The sequence below is a fragment of the Oncorhynchus mykiss genome, chromosome 3 (assembly GCF_057628025.1).
Source record: "Oncorhynchus mykiss isolate SJ-2025 chromosome 3, ASM5762802v1, whole genome shotgun sequence".
Taxonomy (NCBI): domain Eukaryota; kingdom Metazoa; phylum Chordata; class Actinopteri; order Salmoniformes; family Salmonidae; genus Oncorhynchus; species Oncorhynchus mykiss.
Window position 1 is genome coordinate 27,608,312 of NC_143024.1, and position 25,830 is coordinate 27,634,141.

At 40.7% G+C, this 25,830-nt stretch overlaps 1 protein-coding gene across 2 annotated transcripts in view; it reads right to left on the reverse strand.

Moving 5' to 3' along the window:
- LOC110512031 (glutamate receptor ionotropic, kainate 2) overlaps positions 1 to 25,830 on the reverse strand; it is a 229,455-nt gene that overhangs the window by 27,194 nt on the left and 176,431 nt on the right. For both annotated transcript variants that reach the window (XM_036970551.2, XM_036970556.2), the window contains exon 15: positions 2,632 to 2,857. In XM_036970551.2, coding sequence (XP_036826446.1) covers positions 2,632 to 2,857 — 226 coding nt within the window. The remainder of the gene's footprint in view (positions 1 to 2,631; positions 2,858 to 25,830) is intronic.

The following is a 25,830-nucleotide window of genomic DNA, read 5'->3' on the forward strand; positions in this document are numbered from 1 at the left end:
AAGCATCCCCTTTTTACTTTTGTATCTGTTTCCTCCAGCGTCTTCACAAGGTCCTTTGCTGTTGTTCTGGGATTGATTTGCACTTTTCGCACTGAAGTACGTTCATCTCTAGGAGACAGAACGCGTGTCCTTCCTGAGTGGTATGATGGCTGCATGGTCCCATGGTGTTTATACTTGAATACTATTGTTTGTACAGATGAACGTGGTACATTCAGGTGTTTGGAAATTGCTCCCAAGGATGAACCAGAAATGTGAAGGTCTACAATTTATTTTCTGAGGTCTTAGCTGATTTCTTTTGATTTCCCCATGATGTCAAGCAAAAGGGAGGCCTTGAAATACATCCACAGGTACACCTCCAGGTACACCGCAATTAGCCAGAAGCTTCTAAAGCCATGACATCATTTTCTGGAATTTTCCAAGCTGTTTAAAGGCACAGTCAACTTAGTGTATGTAAACTTCTCACCCACTGGAATTGTGATACAGTGAATTATAAGTGAAATAATCTGCCTGTAAACAATTGTTGGAAAATTACTTGTATCATGCACAAAGTAGATGTCCTAACCGACTTGCCAAAACTATAGTTTGTTAACAAAACATTTTAATGACTCCAACCTAAGTGTATGGAAACTTTAGACTTCAACTGTATGTCAGATATTTCTCCTCTCCATTCTTTCATCGGCTGCTTGGCCCCCTAGGGTCCCTGGTTGCTTACACACTCTCTCTCACACACACATACACATACACACACATACACCTCAATAGTGCAAGGGAGTCATTCTGTTTGAAAAGTCAGAGAGAGCAAATCTGATATTTGATATTGATTATTGTACTACAGTGTTGATGAAGCTAGCACACAAGAGTTTATACCTGCTGTAAACTGTGTACGTGACCAATACAGTTTGATTTGATTTGATCTATACAGCATTTTCCTATTATAGATTAGGGTGCTGGATTGTTGAGTTACTTTATTGAATAATATGAATGCCTTATACACGTAGGACGTTTGCTGTGTTATTAAATGATAAACATGCTATAGCGTAGTGGGCTGTGTTATTAAATGATAAACATGCTATAGCGTAGTGGGCTGTGTTATTAAATGATAAACATGCTATAGCGTAGTGGGCTGTGTTATTAAATGATAAACATGCTATAGCGTAGTGGGCTGTGTTATTAAATGATAAACATGCTATAGCGTAGTGGGCTGTGTTATTAAATGATAAACATGCTATAGTGTAGTGGGCTGTGCTATTAAATGATAAACATGCTATAGCGTAGTGGGCTGTGTTATTAAATGATAAACATGCTATAGCGTAGTGGGCTGTGTTATTAAATGATAAACATGCTATAGCGTAGTGGGCTGTGTTATTAAATGATAAACATGCTATAGTGTAGTGGGCTGTGTTATTAAATGATAAACATGCTATAGCGTAGTGGGCTGTGTTATTAAATGATAAACATGCTATAGCGTAGTGGGCTGTGTTATTAAATGATAAACATGCTATAGCGTAGTGGGCTGTGTTATTAAATGATAAACATGCTATAGCGTAGTGGGCTGTGTTATTAAATGATAAACATGCTATAGCGTAGTGGGCTGTGTTATTAAATGATAAACATGCTATAGCGTAGTGGGCTGTGTTATTAAATGATAAACATGCTATAGCGTAGTGGGCTGTGTTATTAAATGATAAACATGCTATAGCGTAGTGGGCTGTGTTATTAAATGATAAACATGCTATAGCGTAGTGGGCTGTGTTATTAAATGATGAACATGCTATAGCGTAGTGTGCTGTGTTATTAAATGATAAACATGCTATAGTAGTGGGCTGTGCTATTAAATGATAAACATGCTATAGCGTAGTGGGCTGTGTTATGAAATGATAAACATGCTATAGCGTAGTGGGCTGTGTTATTAAATGATAAACATGCTATAGCGTAGTGGGCTGTGTTATTAAATGATAAACATGCTATAGTGTAGTGGGCTGTGCTATTAAATGATAAACATGCTATAGCGTAGCAGGCTGTGTTATGAAATTATAAACATGCTATAGCGTAGTGGGCTGTGTTATTAAATGATAAACATGCTATAGCGTAGCGGGCTGTGTTATGAAATGATAAACATGCTATAGCGTAGTGGGCTGTGTTATTAAATGATAAACATGCTATAGCGTAGTGGGCTGTGTTATTAAATGATAAACATGCTATAGTGTAGTGGGCTGTGTTATTAAATGATAAACATGCTATAGTGTAGTGGGCTGTGTTATTAAATGATAAACATGCTATAGCGTAGTGGGCTGTGTTATTAAATGATAAACATGCTATAGCGTAGTGGGCTGTGTTATTAAATGATAAACATGCTATAGCGTAGTGGGCTGTGTTATTAAATGATAAACATGCTATAGCGTAGTGGGCTGTGTTATTAAACAGCATAATAAACCTTATCTTAATGCAGGGTGCTATGATATGGAATGTTATTGCATGGGTCATGTCTAAGGGTTATTGATAATATACTGTGGGTGGGAGTATGGCTCAGTCTTTTGTCCTAACTGTCGAAATAGGCGAGAATAGTTGCAGAAATTGTGCTTGAGAAGTAGGTATATGTGTGTGTTGTACTATGTTGAGAGGAGGACGTACCCATGGGGGTTCCCACGCCGTAGGCTTTGGAGTCGATGAGACCCCCTATCTGGGTAAGGTTGCAGTTGCGCTGGGTGACAAACTCGATGGTGGTGGACTCCATGAGGAAGGCGTAGTCCGAGGTGAGAACTCGATGGATCCCTTCGTCAATATCTTTCACCATCACAGAGTGCCTCCGACTGCTCATAAACTCCCACATCTTGTCGTACGTGGAGATCTTGGTTTTCTACACAGCAAGAAAGAAACAGAGAGAATGATGACTGTTAGGCTATGATTCAATAATGTCATAAAAGGAGTTGGAGGAGAGTCAGTCTTGATAGTGATATTGCTGGTGCGTTTATTGTGTATAACAGACATTTATACAGGAGTACCGATGCACAAACAAACTCTAAATCAATCAAAACAGAATGTTATTTATTTGAGGTTTGTTTCAAAAGCTAGATATATCATGGTGAATTCATAAATATTTGTCAGGATTATCTCCTATCAAATGCTGTGCCTGTGAGGTTGAACAAATTGGAATGAGCTCAGAAGGAAAGTAATTTAATCAGTGCAGATATAAAAAAATATTATCATCAGTTTGTGATGCAGAAAAAGAGACCTTGCTCTAAAATATAGATTCTCCAATGACACCGTGGTTGGCAGGGAGACAAACACACAGACAAGCAGAGAGAGGTTAAACAGAGCACTCATTTAAACACCAGGCATGTTTTCATTCCTATCAAAGCCTGGAACACAATTTACATGCAATTATTTTTAAATGTCATTAGGAAAACATGTCATTTACTGTTGAGATACTTTCTTGTGTTGCTTTTCTCCCTCATTTAATCATTATCTCGTACTGAGCAGACAGAGAGAGAGAGACACAGAGAGACACAGAGAGAGACACAGAGAGACATAGAGACACAGTAGAGAACATGCTAATGACTGTAACCACCCTCACAAAATGGCAATCTAAAGAATATCTAATCATTACAGCTCTACAGCAATTATGAACTATACAGCAAAAGTACATACTGAACACCTCAACAGAAAGTATTAATATGAACCTATTATGTGTAGTGATATAAGTTGTTAGTAGTAGTAGTAGTAGTAGTAGTACCAGTAGAATGATAATAGCATTAGGATTATCAATCAATTCCATTTCTGTAGTTAGTTAATATCATTGTGTATCAGTAGGAGCAGTAGTATTGTCAGCAGTAGTAGTCTTTCTCCAGCTGTAAAGTCAGTGAAGACTCAAGGGGTGTGTGTGATACTCTCCCAGGGCCCAGAGATTTGAAGGCATTTTTGAAGGCATTTGAAACCTAATTAAGTCACATCGTCCAAGGTCCCACCTGCCATTATTGTGTGTAATGACTTTTTGTGGCTGGTCGATATTTTAGATCAACTGGGTGATTTGCAAAGTGCCTATCAGAATCTTTTGGAGTCACCCTTGACAAATCAGGCGATTGAGCATGCAAGCTACAGACTGCTGATAAGGCAGGGGCACTGGCTCTGAATACATGGATGGGGAGGCAGATAGCCACATAGTTAGCTAACACTAACTCACACATAATAGTACAGAGGTGGGCTTCCCTCAGAACCACCTGCGACTACAAAAGACCTTCACTGATCCCACAGAGCTAATGAGATATTTGGAAGAAGACTAACAGGTATCGAAATCATTGAAGTTTGACTGGGTCACTAATAGCTGTTAAATTGGAATGTATTCAATGAGAGAGCATTTGCAGAGCTTATATTTGAAAAGTTGGTATATTTATATTTGTGAGAAAGTAACTTAAATAGATATGAACGACAGTTCGAATTACAAGAGTTTTTATAGAACTAAATATTCGAGTTTTAAAAATTGTATTGGACTTTTCTCTTCTTTGCCTCTCCTCTCCTCAACCTGTCTGTTTTTTAAATGAGGTTTTCATCTCTTCTTACTTGGCCTCTCTGTTTTCAGAATCACACATTCCTCTTGGTGGAGACGTGCGTTTCCATGTCTCCGCTGGGCGCCGGGGATGATTAGAACACTGCTCTGCCTAACCCTTTGATCATGCTGAAGTGGCTGAAGATTAGCACCGCTACAATCTAACGTTACTCCGGGATCCAGATCTGTTCAAAAGGCTGAAATAATCATTCACTGTGCTATGCAACGCACTCCCAAACAGAATCATCATCATTGTTCCCAGAAAAACGAGTCTCTCTCTTTTTTTCCATCTCTCTCACACACAATACCTCCTCCTTTACCGTGAGATTCGGACTCAAGTGCTGAATGAGGGAACGGCACGCAGTCGAGTCTGAACCACCACTGAATTATCGGAGATGAGAAGGAGAGAACAGGCGGTAAAACCATTGTCAATCATGACAAGGCTGTGATGGTGACTGCCAATGAGGTATCTTACCATTAGTGCTTGAGTGAATAATCATTGCTAAAGTGAGGTGAATATGGGTTTCGAGTGAGATGCGTGATTTTGCAGTTCTGGTTCAGATCGGAGTTATCAGGGGGATTCTGTTGCCTATAGTAACACAAGAGGAAAAAGAAAAGGCTGGCATACTTGTCTCTTTGTTTTGGAGAATGACAGGGTAAAGAAAAGACTCAGAGAACTAAGTTCTAAACTAAACACTAACTTCCCATTTGTTAATGAAAAGTTAACTTCCGTTCCACAGAAAACCTTGCTACACCTAATCAGACAGTTATATAATATAAAACATTGGAACATACCTACAAATAAACAGCTAATTGCTCTCTGTTCAAAACTCCAAAAAAGTCCCGTTAGGAGTCGTCCTGGTCAGCAAGGTATAAAACGTATCAATCATGCAGTAGAACACAAGAACTATGATGCCCCAATTTCAGGCCAACATCTGCTGAGTCATCGCAACAACAATTCATACCAAAAGTGGGCATTGGGGACTAAGAAAACAAAACTACAAAGTAATCATAATTATCCCAATGCTCTAACATGAAACACAACCATGTACATTCATCCCTGCATATGCCATATCAGTAACACTTTACTTGACACCCATCATCATAACACGTCATGACACGGTCATAACCATGGCATAATGTGTCATAACAGCTGACATAACTCGTCATAACACGTCATGACACGGTCATAACCATGGCATAATGTGTCATAACAGCTGATATAACTTGTCATAACACGTCATGACACGGTCATAACCATGGCATAATGTGTCATAACAGCTGACATAACTTGTCATAACCTGCCATAATATGGTCATAACACTGTCATGACCCATATATTTAGACCTGTTTGTGCCATGTACTGTGTTACTGTGTTATGACTGGTTATGACATCCACATAAGAGTGTCAAAACCCACAAAACCTACCACAGTAGTTATTTGTCAACAGTATGTTTATGTTAAATAACATTTACTGAAATTGATCATTGTAGTTAAATTATCATTGTAATTGTGCACACATTGATGTCAGACATGCACCTATCCGTAATTATATAATTCAGAGAAAGAAAAAAAACTTTTCTGAACTTTTCTGAACCCTCACCCTCCCCACTTTCCATCACTGACTTTGCTGATAACTAGTTTATTGAGGAGAAGTGTACTTACTATGCCTGTAATATGTGGTTGTCCCCCCTAGCTATCTTAAGATGAATGCACTAACTGAAAGTCGCTCTGGATAAGAGCATCTGCTAAATTACTAAAATGTTAAATGTACCCCATTGGTCTATTGCTGATGACTGGGATGAATGCAGGAGCACATTTTAAGAGCAGGACAAGACAACTTCTTTTTGAGTGATGACTGACATAAAGGCAGGCATGTACGTGATAGGCCTATCTGGTTTATATGATTATGATGGTCATAATGCTTCTTGACAGAGTCATAAAGTGTATTGTCTTAGTCCATGTAAAGTGACACAGGATGGTCATAATGCTTCTTGACAGAGTCATAAAGTGTATTGTCTTAGTCCATGTAAAGTGACACAGGATGGTCATAATGCTTCTTGACAGAGTCATAAAGTGTATTGTCTTAGACCATGTAAAGTGACACAGGATGGTCATAATGCTTCTTGACAGAGTCATAAAGTGTATTGTCTTAGTCCATGTAAAGTGACACACGATGGTCATAATGCTTCTTGACAGAGTCATAAAGTGTATTGTCTTAGACCATGTAAAGTGACACAGGATGGTCATAATGCTTCTTGACAGAGTCATAAAGTGTATTTTCTTAGTCCATGTAAAGTGACACAGGATGGTCATAATGCTTCTTGACAGAGTCATAAAGTGTATTTTCTTAGTCCATGTAAAGTGAAACAGGATGGTCATAATGCTTCTTGACAGAGTCATAAAGTGTATTTTCTTAGTCCATGTAAAGTGACACAGGATGGTCATAATGCTTCTTGACAGAGTCATAAAGTGTATTTTCTTAGTCCATGTAAAGTGACACAGGATGGTCATAATGCTTCATGACAGAGTCATAAAGTGTATTGTCTTAGTCCATGTAAAGTGACACAGGTTGGTCATAATGCTTCTTGACAGAGTCATAAAGTGTATTGTCTTAGTCCATGTAAAGTGACACAGGATGGTCATAATGCTTCTTGACGGAGTCATAAAGTGTATTTTCTTAGTCCATGTAAAGTGAAACAGGATGGTCATAATGCTTCTTGACAGAGTCATAAAGTGTATTTTCTTAGTCCATGTAAAGTGACACAGGATGGTCATAATGCTTCTTGACAGAGTCATAAAGTGTATTGTCTTAGACCATGTAAAGTGACACAGGGTGGTCATAATGCTTCTTGACAGTCATAAAGTGTATTTTCTTAGTCCATGTAAAGTGACACAGGATGGTCATAATGCTTCTTGACAGAGTCATAAAGTGTATTTTCTTAGTCCATGTAAAGTGAAACAGGATGGTCATAATGCTTCTTGACAGAGTCATAAAGTGTATTTTCTTAGTCCATGTAAAGTGACACAGGATGGTCATAATGCTTCTTGACAGAGTCATAAAGTGTATTTTCTTAGTTCATGTAAAGTGACACAGGATGGTCATAATGCTTCATGACAGAGTCATAAAGTGTATTGTCTTAGTCCATGTAAAGTGACACAGGATGGTCATAATGCTTCTTGACAGAGTCATAAAGTGTATTGTCTTAGTCCATGTAAAGTGACACAGGATGGTCATAATGCTTCTTGACAGAGTCATAAAGTGTATTTTCTTAGTCCATGTAAAGTGACACAGGATGGTCATAATGCTTCTTGACAGAGTCATAAAGTGTATTTTCTTAGTCCATGTAAAGTGACACAGGATGGTCATAATGCTTCTTGACAGAGTCATAAAGTGTATTGTCTTAGACCATGTAAAGTGACACAGGGTGGTCATAATGCTTCTTGACAGAGTCATAAAGTGTATTTTCTTAGTCCATGTAAAGTGACACAGGATGGTCATAATGCTTCTTGACAGAGTCATAAAGTGTATTTTCTTAGTCCATGTAAAGTGAAACAGGATGGTCATAATGCTTCTTGACAGAGTCATAAAGTGTATTTTCTTAGTCCATGTAAAGTGACACAGGATGGTCATAATGCTTCTTGACAGAGTCATAAAGTGTATTTTCTTAGTTCATGTAAAGTGACACAGGATGGTCATAATGCTTCATGACAGAGTCATAAAGTGTATTGTCTTAGTCCATGTAAAGTGACACAGGATGGTCATAATGCTTCTTGACAGAGTCATAAAGTGTATTGTCTTAGTCCATGTAAAGTGACACAGGATGGTCATAATGCTTCTTGACAGAGTCATAAAGTGTATTTTCTTAGTCCATGTAAAGTGACACAGGATGGTCATAATGCTTCTTGACAGAGTCATAAAGTGTATTTTCTTAGTCCATGTAAAGTGACACAGGATGGTCATAATGCTTCTTGACAGAGTCATAAAGTGTATTGTCTTAGTCCATGTAAAGTGACACAGGATGGTCATAATGCTTCTTGACAGAGTCATAAAGTGTATTGTCTTAGTCCATGTAAAGTGACACAGGATGGTCATAATGCTTCTTGACAGAGTCATAAAGTGTATTTTCTTAGTCCATGTAAAGTGACACAGGATGGTCATAATGCTTCTTGACAGAGTCATAAAGTGTATTTTCTTAGTCCATGTAAAGTGACACAGGATGGTCATAATGCTTCTTGACAGAGTCATAAAGTGTATTTTCTTAGTCCATGTAAAGTGACACAGGATGGTCATAATGCTTCTTGACAGAGTCATAAAGTGTATTTTCTTAGTCCATGTAAAGTGACACAGGATGGTCATAATGCTTCTTGACAGAGTCATAAAGTGTATTTTCTTCAAGTTATTTAAAATATGATGGAAAACAAACATGACTGTAAAGAATTCCTTACAACAACAACAAAGGATTTAAGAGACACATTTTCAAACATAGTTTATATTGCACATGCACGTGTATAGATTTACAGTATGTGCCATTGCAGGCTTGTGGCCCCACTACAAATGAGCACAAAGGGGACTTGGCAAGGTTGTGCATTTTCACTGCTTTACCATGTTTCGGGGTCAAATCTCTGAATCGATTTGCATGTGTCAAATGGCCTCATTAGATGAAGTGAATGTTAATGCCTCTGTGGAAGCCTTTCCTCTAATACATCTATTATTTCTACATTGTGATGCTAATAGCTGTTAGCCCTGATCCACAAGGGCAATACAGAGAGTACCAAGTCATAACCTCGAATCAGCCAAGCACCTTCAGGTCCCTTTCACCAGAGGTGAATTCCCAATCTCACAACCTCAAAACCAGCTACCAAGCCATTTCAGGCAATCAATCAAGTTAGAGTCGCTTGTCTAACTAACTTAGCTGGGATGCCTGCTGGCATGATTGCTAGACTTTAGAAAAGCCTCCATTTTTTTTATGAATCAATGTGCAGCATTCATTAAAATGACAATTCAACAGGTAAAGAGGTATGCTTTAACCTATGCAGAAAAATAGACATAGACATATCATTAGGTATAATGATTATGGCTCTAGACTGCAGGAAAAAGCTATTCTCCGACAATTTTCACTCAACCAGGTGAAATCTACAACCTCCCTCCATCCTCACGTACTTTGTACCCCCAAATGGGTGCATGACGCCCCTGCCTCTCACCTCAGACCCACTCAAGGCTTTCCAGGGGAGAAAATGTGAGTCACTGCCTGCTTGTCCACAGTCTAATCCAGAATCATGATCAGAATCATGTGACTAAATAATAATAATAATAATAATTAAGAATAATATTTCTCTTGGCTTTATAAGGTGGTGTTGTTCTCTTCCATGTGCTATTTTTCAGCAGTGAACTTGATGTAAACTGTTTTATATAGGTAGTGTACTGCAAAGCTGGAAGTGAATATGAGTGTGAGTATAAATGTGCGTGTGCACGCTTGTGTGTATGTGCGCACGTGTGCCTGCGTGTGTCTGTGTGTGCGTGTGTGTGTGTGTGTGTGCACGTCTGCGTGTACATGTACGTGTGGAGGTTGAGTGATGGGGAGGTTGTGTGATGGCGCTATAAGAAGCAGGTGGATGGACTGAGATGCATCCTCTCCCTGGGGTCTCCCTCCCAACACAGACCACCAGCAAACTCTCTATTGTTAGGCTTGTCAACAAGTATTGCTCTGCAGTGTTTTGCATATTTTTCAAAGAGCCTGTAATCAAAGGCATGGAGATAGAGGAAGAAAACAGCTTACAGTTTCGTTAAAACAAACATCACTTATCATCTGCGTAGACTACTTTTGACAGATATTCTTTTACAATACATTGTTGACACTGAACGGTAGTGCTCATAAAGACAAAACACAAAAACACTTCCCAAGTTCAGGAAACACGCTCACCAGCTGCTAAGGAAGGGGAGTAATATAATACAGGTTTATGATACCATGTTATGTTGGTTTATGTTCTAAGATTAATGGTACATCAGTCACAAAAACAATGACAATTTCCTTTTATTCACGAATGAAAACTTTTATGGATACTGACTGGAAGCAGAACTACTCCGCTTTAAGAGACTCTACTTTTATCTGATCAATTAGTGTCTTGAGTGAATCAGATGCCAATCTCCTGTTTCACCAACTAATGATCCAGAGGGATCACTGTAAAAACAATAGGAGAGTAAGGTGAGGATCACTATAGGAGAGAATGATCAGGATCACTGTCTATACTATAGGAGAGAATGATCAGGATCACTGTCTATACTATAGGAGAGAATGATCAGGATCACTGTCTATACTATAGGAGAGAATGATCAGGATTACTGCCAAAACTATAGAAGATAATGATCAGGATCACTGCCAAAACTATAGGAGAGTATGATAAGGATCACTGTCTATACTAAAGGAGAGTATGATCAGGATCACTGCCTATACTATAGGAGAGTATGATCAGGATCACTGCCTATACTATAGGAAAGTATGGTCAGGATCAATGTCTATACTATAGGAGAGCATTGTCAGGATCATTGTCTATACTATAGGAGGGCATGATCAGGATCACTGTCTAAACTATAGGAGAGTATGATTAGGATCACTGCCTATACTATAGGAGAGCATGATCAGGATCACTGCCTATACTATAGGAGTGTATGATCAGGATCACTGCCTATACTATAGGAGTGTATGGTCAGGATCAATGTCTATACTATAGGAGAGCATTGTGAGGATCACTGTCTATACTATAGGAGGGCATGGTCAGGATCAATGTCTATACTATAGGATAGTATGGTCAGGATCACTGTCTAAACTATAGGAAAGCAAAGTCAGGATCACTGTCTATACTATATTAGAGCATGGTCAGGATCACTGTCTATACTATATTAGAGCATGGTCAAGAACAAGGTCTAAACTTTATTAGAGCATGGTTAGGGTCAAAGTCTTTACTATAGGAGAGCATGGTGAGGATCACTGTCTTTACTATAGGAGAGCATGGTCAAGATCACTATCAATACTATAGGAGATCATGGTAAGGATAACAGTCATTAATATATTAGAGCATGTTCAGGATCAGGTCTATACTATAGGAGGGCACGGTCAGGATCACTGTATATAGCATAGGAGAGTATGGTGAGGATCACTGTCTATACTATTGGAGAGTATGCTGAGGATCCCTGTCAACACTACAGGAGAGTGTGGTCAGGATCACTGGTAATACTATAGGAGAGCATGGTGAGGATCACTGTCTATACTATATTAGAGCATGGTCAGGATCTCTGTCTATACTATAGGAGAGCATGGTCAGGATAACTGTCAATACTACAGGAGAGCATGGTCAGGATAACTGTCTATACTATAGGAGTGCATGGTCAGGATAATTGTCAATACTACAGGAGAGCATTGTCAGGATAACTGTCTATACTATAGGAGAGCATGGTCAGGATAATTGTCAATACTACAGGAGAGTATGCTGAGAATCACTGTCTATAGTAAAGTAGAGCATGTTCAGGATCACTGTCTATACTATATTAGAGCATGGTCAGGATCACTGTCTATACTATAGGCGAGCATGTTCAGGATCACTGTCTATACTATATTAGAGCATGGTCAGGATCACTGTCTATACTATAGGAGAGCATGTTCAGGATCACTGTCTATACTATAGGAGAGCATGGTGAGGATCACTGTCTATACTAAAGGAGAGCATGGTCAGGATCACTGTCTATACTATAGGAGAGCATGGTCAGGATCACTGTCTATACTATAATAGAGCATGGTCAGGATCACTGTCTATACTATATTAGAGCATGGTCAGGATCACTGCCTATACTATAGGAGAGCATGGTCAGGATCACTGTCTATACTATAGGAGAGTATGGTCAGGAAAACTGTCTATACTATAGGAGAGTATGTTCAGGATCACTGTCTATACCATAGGAGAGAATGTTCAGGATCACTGTCTATACCATAGCAGAGCATGGTCAGGATCACTGTCTATACTAAAGGAGCGCATGGTCAGGATAACTGTCTATACTATCGGAAAGTATGCTGAGAATCAATGTCTATACAAAAGGAGAGCATTGTGAGTATCAATGTCTATACTACATTAGAGCATGGTCGGGATCACTGTCTATACTAATGGAGGGCATGGTCAGGATCACTGTCTATACTATAAGAGGGCATGGTCAGAAACACTGTCTATACTATAGGAGGGCATGGTCAGGATCACTGTCTAGACTATAAGAGGGCATGGTCAGTATCACTGTCTATTCTATAGGAGAGCATGGTCAGGATCACTGTCTATACTATAGGAGAGTATGGTGAGGATCACTGTCTATAGTATAGGAGAGCAAGTTCAGGATCAATGTCTATACTATATTAGAGCATGGTAAGGAACAAGGTTTATGCTATATAAGAGCATGGTCAGGATCACTGTCTATACTATATTAGAGCATGGTCAGGGTCACTGTCTATACTATAGGAGAATATGGTCAGGATCATTGTCTATACTATAGGAGAGCATGGCCAGGATCACTGTCTATACTATAGGAGAGTATGGTGAGGGTTGCTGTCTATACTATAGGAGTGCATGTTGAGGATCACTGTCTATACTAAAGGAGAGCATGGTCAAGATCACTGTCTATACTATAGGAGGGCATGGTCAGGATCACTGTCTATACTATAGGAGGGCATGGTCAGGATCACTATCAATACTATAGGAGAGTATGGTGAGGATCACTGTATACTCTATAGGAGAGCATGGTGAGGACCACTGTCTTTACTCTAGGAGAGTATGGTGAGGATCACTGTCTATACTATAGGAGGGCATGGTCAGGGTCACTGTCTATACTATATTAGAGCAAGGTCAGGATCACTGTCTATACCATAGGAGCGCATGGTCAGGATCACTGTCTTTACTATAGAAGAGCATGGTGAGGATCACTGTTTATACTAAAGGAGAGCATGGTCAGGATCACTGTCTATAGTTTAGGAGGGCATGGTGAGGATCAATGTCCATACTATAGGAGAGCATGGTCAGAATCACTGTTGATACTATAGGAGAGAATGCGGAGGATGTCTGTCTATACTATATTATGGTCAGGATCGCTGTCTCTACTATTGGAGAGTAAGGTGAGGATCACTGTCTATACTATAGGATAGCATGGTCAGGGTCACTGTCTATACTAAAGGAGAGCATGGTCAAGATCACTATCAATACTATAGGAGAGCATGGTCGGGATCACTGTCTATACTATATTAGAGCATGGTCAAGATCACTGTCAATACTATAGGAGAGCATGGTCAGGATCACTGTCTATACTATAGGAGAGTATGGTGAGGGTCGCTGTCTATACTATAGGATAGCATGGTGAGGATCACTGTCTATACTAAAGGAGAGCATGGTCAGGATCACTGTCTATACTATAGGAGGGCATGGTCAGGATCACTATCAATACTATAGGAGAGTATGGTGAGGATCACTGTATACTCTATAGGAGAGCATGGTGAGGACCACTGTCTTTACTCTAGGAGAGTATGGTGAGGATCACTGTCTATACTATAGGAGGGCATGGTCAGGGTCACTGTCTATACTATATTAGAGCAAGGTCAGGATCACTGTATATACCATAGGAGCGCATGGTCAGGATCACTGTCTTTACTATAGAAGAGCATGGTGAGGATCACTGTTTATACTAAAGGAGAGCATGGTCAGGATCACTGTCTATACTATAGGAGGGCATGGTGAGGATCAATGTCCATACTATAGGAGAGCATGGTCAGAATCACTGTTGATACTATAGGAGAGAATGCGGAGGATGTCTGTCTATACTATATTATGGTCAGGATCGCTGTCTCTACTATTGGAGAGTAAGGTGAGGATCACTGTCTATACTATAGGAGAGCATGGTCAGGGTTACTGCCTATAATATAGGAGAGTATGGCCAGGATCACTGTCTATACTATAGGAGGGCATGGTCATGATCACTGTCTATACTATTGGAGGGCATGGTGAGGATCAATGTCCATACTATAGGAGAGCATGGTCAGGATCACTGTCTATACTATAGGAGAGTATGGTGAGGGTCACTGTCTATACTATAGAAAAGCATGGTGAGTAACATTCTCTATAGTATAGGAGAGTATGGTCAGGATAACTGTCTATACTATATTAGAGCATGATCAGGATCACAGTCTATAGTATAATAGAGTATGGTCAGGATAACTGTCTATACTATATTAGAGCATGGTGAGGATCACTGTCGATACTATATTAGAGCATGGTCAGGATCACTGTCTATACTATAGGAGAGTTTGTCAGGATCACTGTCTATACTAAAGGAGAGCATGGTCAGGATCACTGTCTATGCTATAGGAGGGCATGGTGAGGATCAATGTCCATACTATAGGAGAGCATGGTCAGGATCACTGTCTATACTATAGGAGAGTATGGTCAGGATCACTGTCTATACTATAAGAGAGTATGTTCAGGATCACTGTCTATACTATAGGAGAGTATGGTCAGGATCACTGTCTATACTACAAGAGAGCATGGTCAGGATCACTGTCTATGCTATAGGAGGGCATGGTGAGGATCAATGTCCATACTATAGGAGAGCATGGTCAGGATCACTGTCTATACTATAGGAGAGTATGGTCAGGATCACTGTCTATACTATAAGAGAGTATGTTCAGGATCACTGTCTATACTATAGGAGAGCATGGTCAGGATCACTGTCTATACTATAGGAGAGCATGGTCAGGATCACTGTCTATACTATAGGAGGGCATGGTCAGGATCACTGTCTATATTAAGGAGGGCATGGTCAGGATCACTGTCTAAACTATAGGAGGGCATGGTCAGGATCACTGTCTATATTAAGGAGGGCATGGTCAGGATTACTGTCTATACTATTGGAGGGCATGGTCAGGAACACTGTCTATAGCATAGGAGAGTATGGTGAGGATCACTGTCTATACTATAGGAGAGTATGGTCAGGAAAACTGTCTATACTATAGGAGAGTATGTTCAGGATCACTGTCTATACCATAGGAGAGAATGTTCAGGATCACTGTCTATACCATAGGAGAGCATGGTCAGGATCACTGTCTATACTAAAGGAGCGCATGGTCAGGATAACTGTCTATACTATCGGAAAGTATGCTGAGAATCAATGTCTATACAAAAGGAGAGCATTGTGAGTATCAATGTCTATACTACATTAGAGCATGGTCGGGATCACTGTCTATACTATTGGAGGGCATGGTCAGGATCACTGTCTATACTATAGGAGGGCATGGTCAGAAACACTGTCTATACTATAGGAGAGCAGGGTCAGGATCACTGTCTATACTATATTAGAGCATGGTAAGGAACAAGGTTTATGCTATATAAGAGCATGGTCAGGATCACTGTCTATACTATATTAGAGCATGGTCAGGGTCACTGTCTATACTATAGGAGAATATGGTCAGGATCATTGTCTATACTATAGGAGAGCATGGTCAGGATCACTGTCTATACTATAGGAGAGCAGGGTCAGGATCACTGTCTATACCATAGGAGAGCATGGTCAAGATCACTATCAATAATATAGGAGAGTATGTTCAGGATCACTGTCCATACTACAGGAGAGTAGGTTCAGGATCAATGTCTATACTATATTAGAGCATGGTCAAGATCACTGTCTATACTAAAGGAGAGCATGGTCAGGATCACTGTCTATATTAAGGAGGGCATGGTCAGGATCACTGTCTATACTATTGGAGGGCATGGTCAAGATCACTGTCTATACTAGGGGGGCATGGGCAGGATCACTGTCTAAACTATAGGAGGGCATGGTCAGGATCACTGTCTATATTAAGGAGGGCATGGTCAGGATCACTGTCTATACTATTGGAGGGCATGGTCAGGATCACTGTCTATACTATAGGAGAGCATGGTCAGGGGTACTGCCTATAATATAGGAGAGTATGGACAGGATCACTGTCTATACTATAGGAGGGCATGGTCATGATCACTGTCTATACTATTGGAGGGCATGGTGAGGATCAATGTCCATACTATAGGAGAGCATGGTCAGGATCACTGTCTATACTATAGGAGAGTATGGTGAGGGTCACTGTCTATACTATAGAAAAGCATGGTGAGTAACATTCTCTATAGTATAGGAGAGTATGGTCAGGATAACTGTCTATACTATATTAGAGCATGATCAGGATCACAGTCTATAGTATAATAGAGTATGGTCAGGATAACTGTCTATACTATATTAGAGCATGGTGAGGATCACTGTCTATACTATATTAGAGCATGGTCAGGATCACTGTCTATACTATAGGAGAGTTTGTCAGGATCACTGTCTATGCTATAGGAGGGCATGGTGAGGATCAATGCCCATACTATAGGAGAGCATGGTCAGGATCACTGTCTATACTATAGGAGAGTATGGTCAGGATCACTGTCTATACTATAAGAGAGTATGTTCAGGATCACTGTCTATACTATAGGAGAGTATGGTCAGGATCACTGTCTATACTATAAGAGAGCATGGTCAGGATCACTGTCTATGCTATAGGAGGGCATGGTGAGGATCAATGTCCATACTATAGGAGAGCATGGTCAGGATCACTGTCTATACTATAGGAGAGTATGGTCAGGATCACTGTCTATACTATAAGAGAGTATGTTCAGGATCACTGTCTATACTATAGGAGAGCATGGTCAGGATCACTGTCTATACTATAGGAGAGCATGGTCAGGATCACTGTCTATACTATAGGAGGGCATGGTCAGGATCACTGTCTATATTAAGGAGGGCATGGTCAGGATCACTGTCTAAACTATAGGAGGGCATGGTCAGGATCACTGTCTATATTAAGGAGGGCATGGTCAGGATTACTGTCTATACTATTGGAGGGCATGGTCAGGAACACTGTCTATAGCATAGGAGAGTATGGTGAGGATCACTGTCTATACTATAGGAGAGTATGGTCAGGAAAACTGTCTATACTATAGGAGAGTATGTTCAGGATCACTGTCTATACCATAGGAGAGAATGTTCAGGATCACTGTCTATACCATAGGAGAGCATGGTCAGGATCACTGTCTATACTAAAGGAGCGCATGGTCAGGATAACTGTCTATACTATCGGAAAGTATGCTGAGAATCAATGTCTATACAAAAGGAGAGCATTGTGAGTATCAATGTCTATACTACATTAGAGCATGGTCGGGATCACTGTCTATACTATTGGAGGGCATGGTCAGGATCACTGTCTATACTATAGGAGGGCATGGTCAGAAACACTGTCTATACTATAGGAGAGCATGGTCAGGATCACTGTCTATACTATAGGAGAGTATGGTGAGGATCACTGTCTATAGTATAGGAGAGCAAGTTCAGGATCAATGTCTATACTATATTAGAGCATGGTAAGGAACAAGGTTTATGCTATATAAGAGCATGGTCAGGATCACTGTCTATACTATATTAGAGCATGGTCAGGGTCACTGTCTATACTATAGGAGAATATGGTCAGGATCATTGTCTATACTATAGGAGAGCATGGTCAGGATCACTGTCTATACTATATTAGAGCATGGTCAGGATCACTGTCTATACTATAGGAGAGCAGGGTCAGGATCACTGTCTATATCATAGGAGAGCATGGTCAAGATCACTATCAATAATATAGGAGAGTATGTTCAGGATCACTGTCCATACTACAGGAGAGTAGGTTCAGGATCAATGTCTATACTATATTAGAGCATGGTCAAGATCACTGTCTATACTAAAGGAGAGCATGGTCAGGATCACTGTCTATATTAAGGAGGGCATGGTCAGGATCACTGTCTATACTATTGGAGGGCATGGTCAAGATCACTGTCTATACTAGGGGGGCATGGGCAGGATCACTGTCTAAACTATAGGAGGGCATGGTCAGGATCACTGTCTATACTATAGGAGAGCATGGTCAGGATAACTGTCTATACTATATTAGAGCATGGTCAGGATCACTGTCTCTACCATAGGAGAGCATGGTCAGGATCATTGTCTATACTACATTAGAGCATGGTCAGGATCACTGTCAATACTATAGGAGAGCATGGACAGGATCACTGTCAATACTATATTAGTTCATGGACAGGATCACTGTCAATACTATAGGAGAGCATGGTCAGGATCACTGTCTATACTATAGGAGAGTATGGTGAGGGTCGCTGTCTATACTATAGGAGAGCATGGTGAGGATCACTGTCTATACTAAAGGAGAGCATGGTCAGGATCACTGTCTATACTATAGGAGGGCATGGTCAGGATCACTGTCTATACTATAGGAGAGCATGGTCAAGATCACTATCAATACTATAGGAGAGCATGGTCGGGATCACTGTCTATACTATATTAGAGCATGGTCAGGATCACTGTCAATACTATAGGAGAGCATGGTCAGGATCACTGTCTACAGTATAGGAGGGCATGGTCAGGGTCACTGTCTATACTATATTAGAGCAAGGTCAGGATCACTGTCTATACCATAGGAGCGCATGGTCAGGATCACTGTCTACAGTATAGGAGAGCCTGGTGAGGATCACTGTCTATTCTATAGGAGTGCATGGTGAGGATCATTGTCTATACTTTTGAAGAACATGGTGAGGATCACTGTCTATACTATATTAGAGTATGGTCAAGATCACTGTCTATTCTATAGGAGAGTATGGTGAGGGTCACTGTCTATACTATAGGAGAGCATGGTGAGGATCACTGTCTATACTAAAGGAGAGCATGGTCAGGATCACTGTCTATACTATAGGAGGGCATGGTGAGGATCAATGTCCATACTATAGGAGAGCATGGTCAGAATCACTGTTGATACTATAGGAGAGCATGCGGAGGATGTCTGTCTATACTATATTATGGTCAGGATCGCTGTCTCTACTATTGGAGAGTAAGGTGAGGATCACTGTCTATACTATAGGAGAGCATGGTCAGGGGTACTGCCTATAATATAGGAGAGTATGGCCAGGATCACTGTCTATACTATAGGAGGGCATGGTCATGATCACTGTCTATACTATTGGAGGGCATGGTGAGGATCAATGTCCATACTATAGGAGAGCATTGTCAGGATCACTGTCTATACTATAGGAGAGTATGGTGAGGGTCACTGTCTATACTATAGAAAAGCATGGTGAGTAACATTCTCTATAGTATAGGAGAGTATGGTCAGGATAACTGTCTATACTATATTAGAGCATGATCCGGATCACAGTCTATATTATAATAGAGTATGGTCAGGATAACTGTCTATACTATATTAGAGCATGGTGAGGATCACTGTCTATACTATATTAGAGCATGGTGAGGATCACTGTCTATACTATATTAGAGCATGGTGAGGATCACTGTCTATACTATATTAGAGCATGGTGAGGATCACTGTCTATACTATATTAGAGCATGGTCAGGATCACTGTCTATACTATATTAGAGCATGGTGAGGATCACTGTCTATACTATATTAGAGCATGGTGAGGATCACTGTCTATAATATATTAGAACATGGTTAGGATCAATGTCTCTACTATTGGAGAGTAAGGTGAGGATCACTGTCTATACTATAGGGGAGCATGGTCAGGATCACTGTCTATACTATAGGAGAGCATGGTGAGGATCACTGTCTATACTATAGGGGATCATGGTCAGGATCACTGTCTATACTGTAGGATAGCTTGGTTCTGTACTGTCTGCTTAATAAGTACCACTATCTGTATTGCAGAAAAGCTTTGTTCAAGACTGGTGAGTCATCAGTACCAATGAACTCACTGCTGACTACTGGAGAGTCCTCAAGTGCTCAGCGACAACTGTCCTCAACATCAGTACTCTGAGCTTTTTTGATGAAATAGAAAAATATATGGAATGGAGAGAGAAATAGGGAGAATAAAAATGATAACTGATATTTTTTATGAAATTAGAATAGAGAGGGGGAAAGAGAGAGCAAGGGATGGAGAGAGAGAAACATGGGGAGTGGAGGCAAGGTTAGAGGAATGGGAGAGCTGGACATAGATTTAATCTAATACTGGAATAGCTCCACACAACACATTTTCAAAAAGCGATGACGCCAGTATCAGGGCTGTTAAATAGAGAGAGATTGAAAAAAGAGAGACGGTTCCACAAACGGAGGGGCAGAAAGCGTTGAAGGGCAGAGGGAGTTCAGGTAAGACTGGCTCTGCTTTGCTCAGCAAAAACCCCACTACAGATGGGTTAGATGTCTGCATGGAATGGAGAGGCTAGTGAACGGGCAAAACCTAAAATACACACACACACACACGCACACACACACACACACACACACACACACACACAGAAACTAGCCAGGAGAGGAGCCACAGAACCCAATCTGCCTCTCTGCTAGCTAAATCACAATGCTTTTGATGTGATGGGGCTGGCTGGGACGTATGTGACAGATACCAGGATGCCTCAAAGCAAAGATGAACTGTACTGTGGAGGCAACCAACACAAAAGAGAAGAGGGAAGTGTCTCATCTCACTCAGGGTTCTGGGAGTTGTGGGCTAGCATAACCCAGAGAGCCAGGCCATCCTGAGAGGCAGTGGTTAGACTGAAGGCTGGATAGAGCATCACCGTCTGGACTGGAGGCAAGTATTAAAGACTCTACATTTGAACCAGAGGAAAACAGTGGGAAGTAGAGGCTTAATCATCCAACTCGTCTTTTTTACGCATTCCAAACACTCTTAGAAAAAATTGGTGCAATCTAGAGCCTAAAAGGATTCTTCGGCTAGACCCATAGGATAACCCTTCGAAGAACCCTTTTTTGGTTCCATGTAGAACCCATTCCACAGAGGGTTCTACATGGAACCCAAAAAGAGAGAGCTTGTGTAGAAACCATCCCTTTACTATTTGTTAAGTATAATTGTTAATATTAAACAAAACAGGTAAACATGTTGATTTCCCTCTTACACTCAAAATGTTTCTACATGGAACCAAAAGGGGTTATCCCTGGAATCAAAAGGGGTTGTCCCTGGAATCAAAAAGGGTTGTCCTTGGAACCAAATAGGGTTGTGCAAGAAGAAGCAAGGGAGAAAATAGAAGTCTGACAGGAAATCAACATGGGTTCAAATTAGCTGAATTGTGAGGGTAGATTGTGGAAGGTGAATTACAGTATCATTGCTGTGATGATACAGTAGGGGAATCCTGCTGAACCGAAGGAATGTAGCAACATATTATACAGCACAGGCCTGTCGGCTGAGGAGCGTGAACAAGACCCACCCACCCTCCTCCTCCTCCTCCTCCTTCCCTTCTATTCTTATTTTCTTCCTAGTGTCTTCCCCTGATGTTCCCTCGATCCCTCTCCTCTCTTCCTGCAGGTATCACTCTCATCATCTCAATAAGCCCTGTCTGCTTTTCTCTTTAAATCATTATTCCGGTGTTGCCACACTCTCCTCCTTGACGGTCGTCTTACAGCTAATGTAGAACTACTCAGCCCCATAACCAGGGGCGATCTCGCTCCTCATCACCGGCGTAGGGTTTACATAAGTGAGGGGAAATAATAGCATTGCCAGGGTCCTTAATAGGACGTGATATGTTAGGTAGCGGTGTGTGCTTTTTGAATAATTCAGTGTTATTGTAACGGGAGTCTGTCGAGGACGGATAGAATGGCGTGGCTGGAAAACTGAGAAAAGAGGAGTGAGAGATGTGTATTTCGGACGCTTCAGATAGTTACCCCATGCTGCCATTTTCATAATCAGCCACCATTAGCCATGTATTTTTCCAGAACAAGTCCGAGTCAATATTACTCAAACGGCAGGGATTACATTTTTTTCCTGTTGTTGAATAGTGAAAAGGACTCATATGTGTGTACCGATAGGACGCATGCGGAGATAGTAGCTCTGTTTTGTACCGTCAAAACTATGATTATATGTAGAAGCCAGACAACATAGTTTAAATTAAGCTTCTAAAATCGTTAGATCAATATATCCTCAAGCAGAGAGTGAACGGTCAGTTATACACAACAGCGAACCAATCTGTGAGTAAAGTGACGCAGAGACTGAAACCCAACAAGCCATGGCTTCCCTTCAAGGAAAAGACAAAGAACAACATAGAGATGCAAATGAGAGCAACGAACAGCTGAAAGATATCCAGGAAAACATAGCTAAAATGCTCTAAATGCTCGCCAAAACCAACAAACTGTTACAATCTGTTGTTTAAAAAGCAGATTTGCTTGAAACGAAAGTAGTCTTTCGTGTCAGATATGCATATACAGAGCAGCAGCATGGATGAACAAGACAACAAAATTGGCCTTCTGGAAACAAAGGTGCAAACTTTAGAAGATGAACTGGATCAGCTAGAAAACAGATTGTGAGAAAATATTATGAGAATATTGTCCGAATATTGTCAGAATATCGTCAGAAGACGAGGAAGAAGGGGACATTTCTATCTACGCAATGAAGCTGATATTGGAGGAGCTTGGCGTGACTGTATCACCGGAGAATCAGGAGCAATGCCATCGGATCTACAGAGTTCCAAACTGCCTGTGGAAGCAACGTCAACATAAGAAGTGTTTGTTAGGAGCTTCATGAAATGGTTTTCTATAGCCGAGCAGCTGCACACAAGCCTAAGATCTCCATGCGCAATGCCAAGCATTGGCTGGAGTGGTGTAAAGCTTGCAGCCATTGGAGCAGTGGAAACACGTTCTCTGGAGTGTTGAATCACGCTTCACCATCTAGCAATCTGACAGACAAATCTAGGTTTGGCGGATGCCAGGCGAACGCTACCTGTCTCAATGCATACAGTAGTGCCAACTGTGGGTAGTGCCACTGTGGTGTGGGAGGAATAATGGTCTGGGGCTGTTTTTCATGGTAAGGGAGAGGTCCCTTAGGTCCAGTGAAGGGAAATCTTAACTCCACAGCATGCAATGACATTCTAGACGATTCTTTGCTTCCAACATTCCTGTTTCGGCATGACAATGCCCCCGTGCACAATGCGAGGTCCATTCAGAAATGGTTTGTCGAGAATGGTGTGGAAGAATTTGACTGGCCTGCATAGAGCCCTGACCCCAACCCCATCCAACAACTTTGGGATGAATTGGAAAGCAGACTGCGAGCCAGGCCTAACATCAGTGCCCAACCTCACTAATGCTCTCGTGGCTCTTGTCCCCGCAGCAATGTTCCAACATCTAGTGGAAAGCCTTCCCAGAAGAGTGGAGGCTGTTATAGCAGCAAAGGGGGACAAACAAAAATATTAATGTCCATGATTTTGTAATGTTCAGCGAGTAGGTGTCCACATGCTTTTGGTCATGTAGTATCACTGGTTAATATTGAAAACTCAATGCCCCCTTTGCTAAAAATAGAATTATACAAAAATAAATAAATAAATAAATTAACGTGCAAAAAAATAAAAATAATGGCACAAAAACGGACCACAAAAAATATGAAATACTTAGAACGCCTAATAACTGACAACAAAGTACAAATATATAAAGATAACTTTATTCCATTAGTCAACAATATGAAAACAGATCTAATTAAATTGAATAATCTTCCCATAAATCTTACAGGCATGGCTGCCAAAGCGTTTGTATTTATTTTCGGAAATACCAATTACTAAGACATTTCTTTTTAAAGTATACTCGGTCATAAAAATACTTTATACGGGCAAATACATTCATAGAATAAAAAGGAAGGTTTTACATCTTCTTAAGTCTGATGGTGGTTTTAACCTTGTATCAACTCGCTACCCAAGGCTTTTACATCTTTTTACATGTCTATTTTCAAAGGATAAAGCTAAAGTGAAATGTTCTATTAACAACTTCATAGTTAAGAACATTATAACAACATGGAAGAAAATGAAATGTATTCTACAAGAACCAATACCACTTACCAAAAACACAACCTTATTGAACAATCCTTGGATAGCTTTTCAAAATTCACCGATAAATTGGTCCACATGGAAAACTAAAGGCACAGAAACTGTAAATGACTTGGTTAAAGGAAATACATTTATTTCCGTGACAGAATTCAAAAGTAATATTGGACTGACCAATGTAGTTTCAAATCCATGCAACTTAGAAGTTACATATCACAAAATGTTGATTTTAAATATCTTGGACAGCAGAGCAGCCTTGAAGGAGTATTATTTGTGCCAGAACATGATGTTCATCATGGTAGGGAAGACAAAACCTTGCAGAGAGCATATCCAACTGGCAATCTCTTAGAAAAAAATATCAACTATTGGAACCAGGACTTAAAAAGAACTGATGTTGGCATAAGATGGAGGGAAAGTTGGAGCATAACTAACAAAATTACAGTTAACAAAAATGCATGCTTAATTCAGTATAAATTAATGTATCGAATGTAAGAGAGAAAATTCACATATTCTACAGCACAACAGCAGAGTCACGTCTTAAGTGTAAAACTAATAATGACTCAATAATCCATACTTTCTGGGAACGCTATAAGGTTCCGGAAGTTGTGTGCGGAGCTACACATTTTGCTGTTAGAAGTATTACAATCAAACTTTCGATCCGTCTGTCTGCATATTTCAAGACATGGCATGGTGTAGTGAGATACCCGATGGGTTGGATGATTCTCTTCTCATCACTTATCTTGAAAAAAGGTATACCAAAAACGTGGAAATCAATCAATTTGCCATCATTAACAAAATGGAAATCTAAATGTATTATTTAAATATTGAAAGTGCTTGACCTATAAAGAGACACAAAATGGTGCAGTTTTAGGCCGCGTGGCGAAAGTGATGATGGAGATGCGGGTGTGTGCTAGTGGGTCTGGGTAAGGGGGGTGTAGTTGATGGAGTGGGGGTGTGTGCTAGTGGGTCTGGGTAGGGGGGGTGTAGTTGATGGAGTGGGGGTGTGTGCTAGTGGGTCTGGGTAGGGGGGGTGTAGTTGATGGAGATGGGGGTGTTTGCTAGTGGGTCTGGGTAAGGGGGGTGTAGTTGATGGAGATGGGGGTGTGTGCTAGTGGGTCTGGGTAGGGGGGGTGTAGTTGATGGAGATGGGGGTGTTTGCTAGTGGGTCTGGGTAGGGGGGTATAGTTGATGGAGATGGGGGTGTTAGCTAGTGGGTCTGGGTAGGGGGGGTATAGTTGATGGAGATGGGGGTGTTAGCTAGTGGGTCTGGGTAGGGGGGGTGTAGTTGATGGAGATGGGGGTGTGTGCTAGTGGGTCTGGGTAGGGGGGGTGTAGTTGATGGAGATGGGGGTGTGTGCTAGTGGGTCTGGGTAGGGGGGGTGTA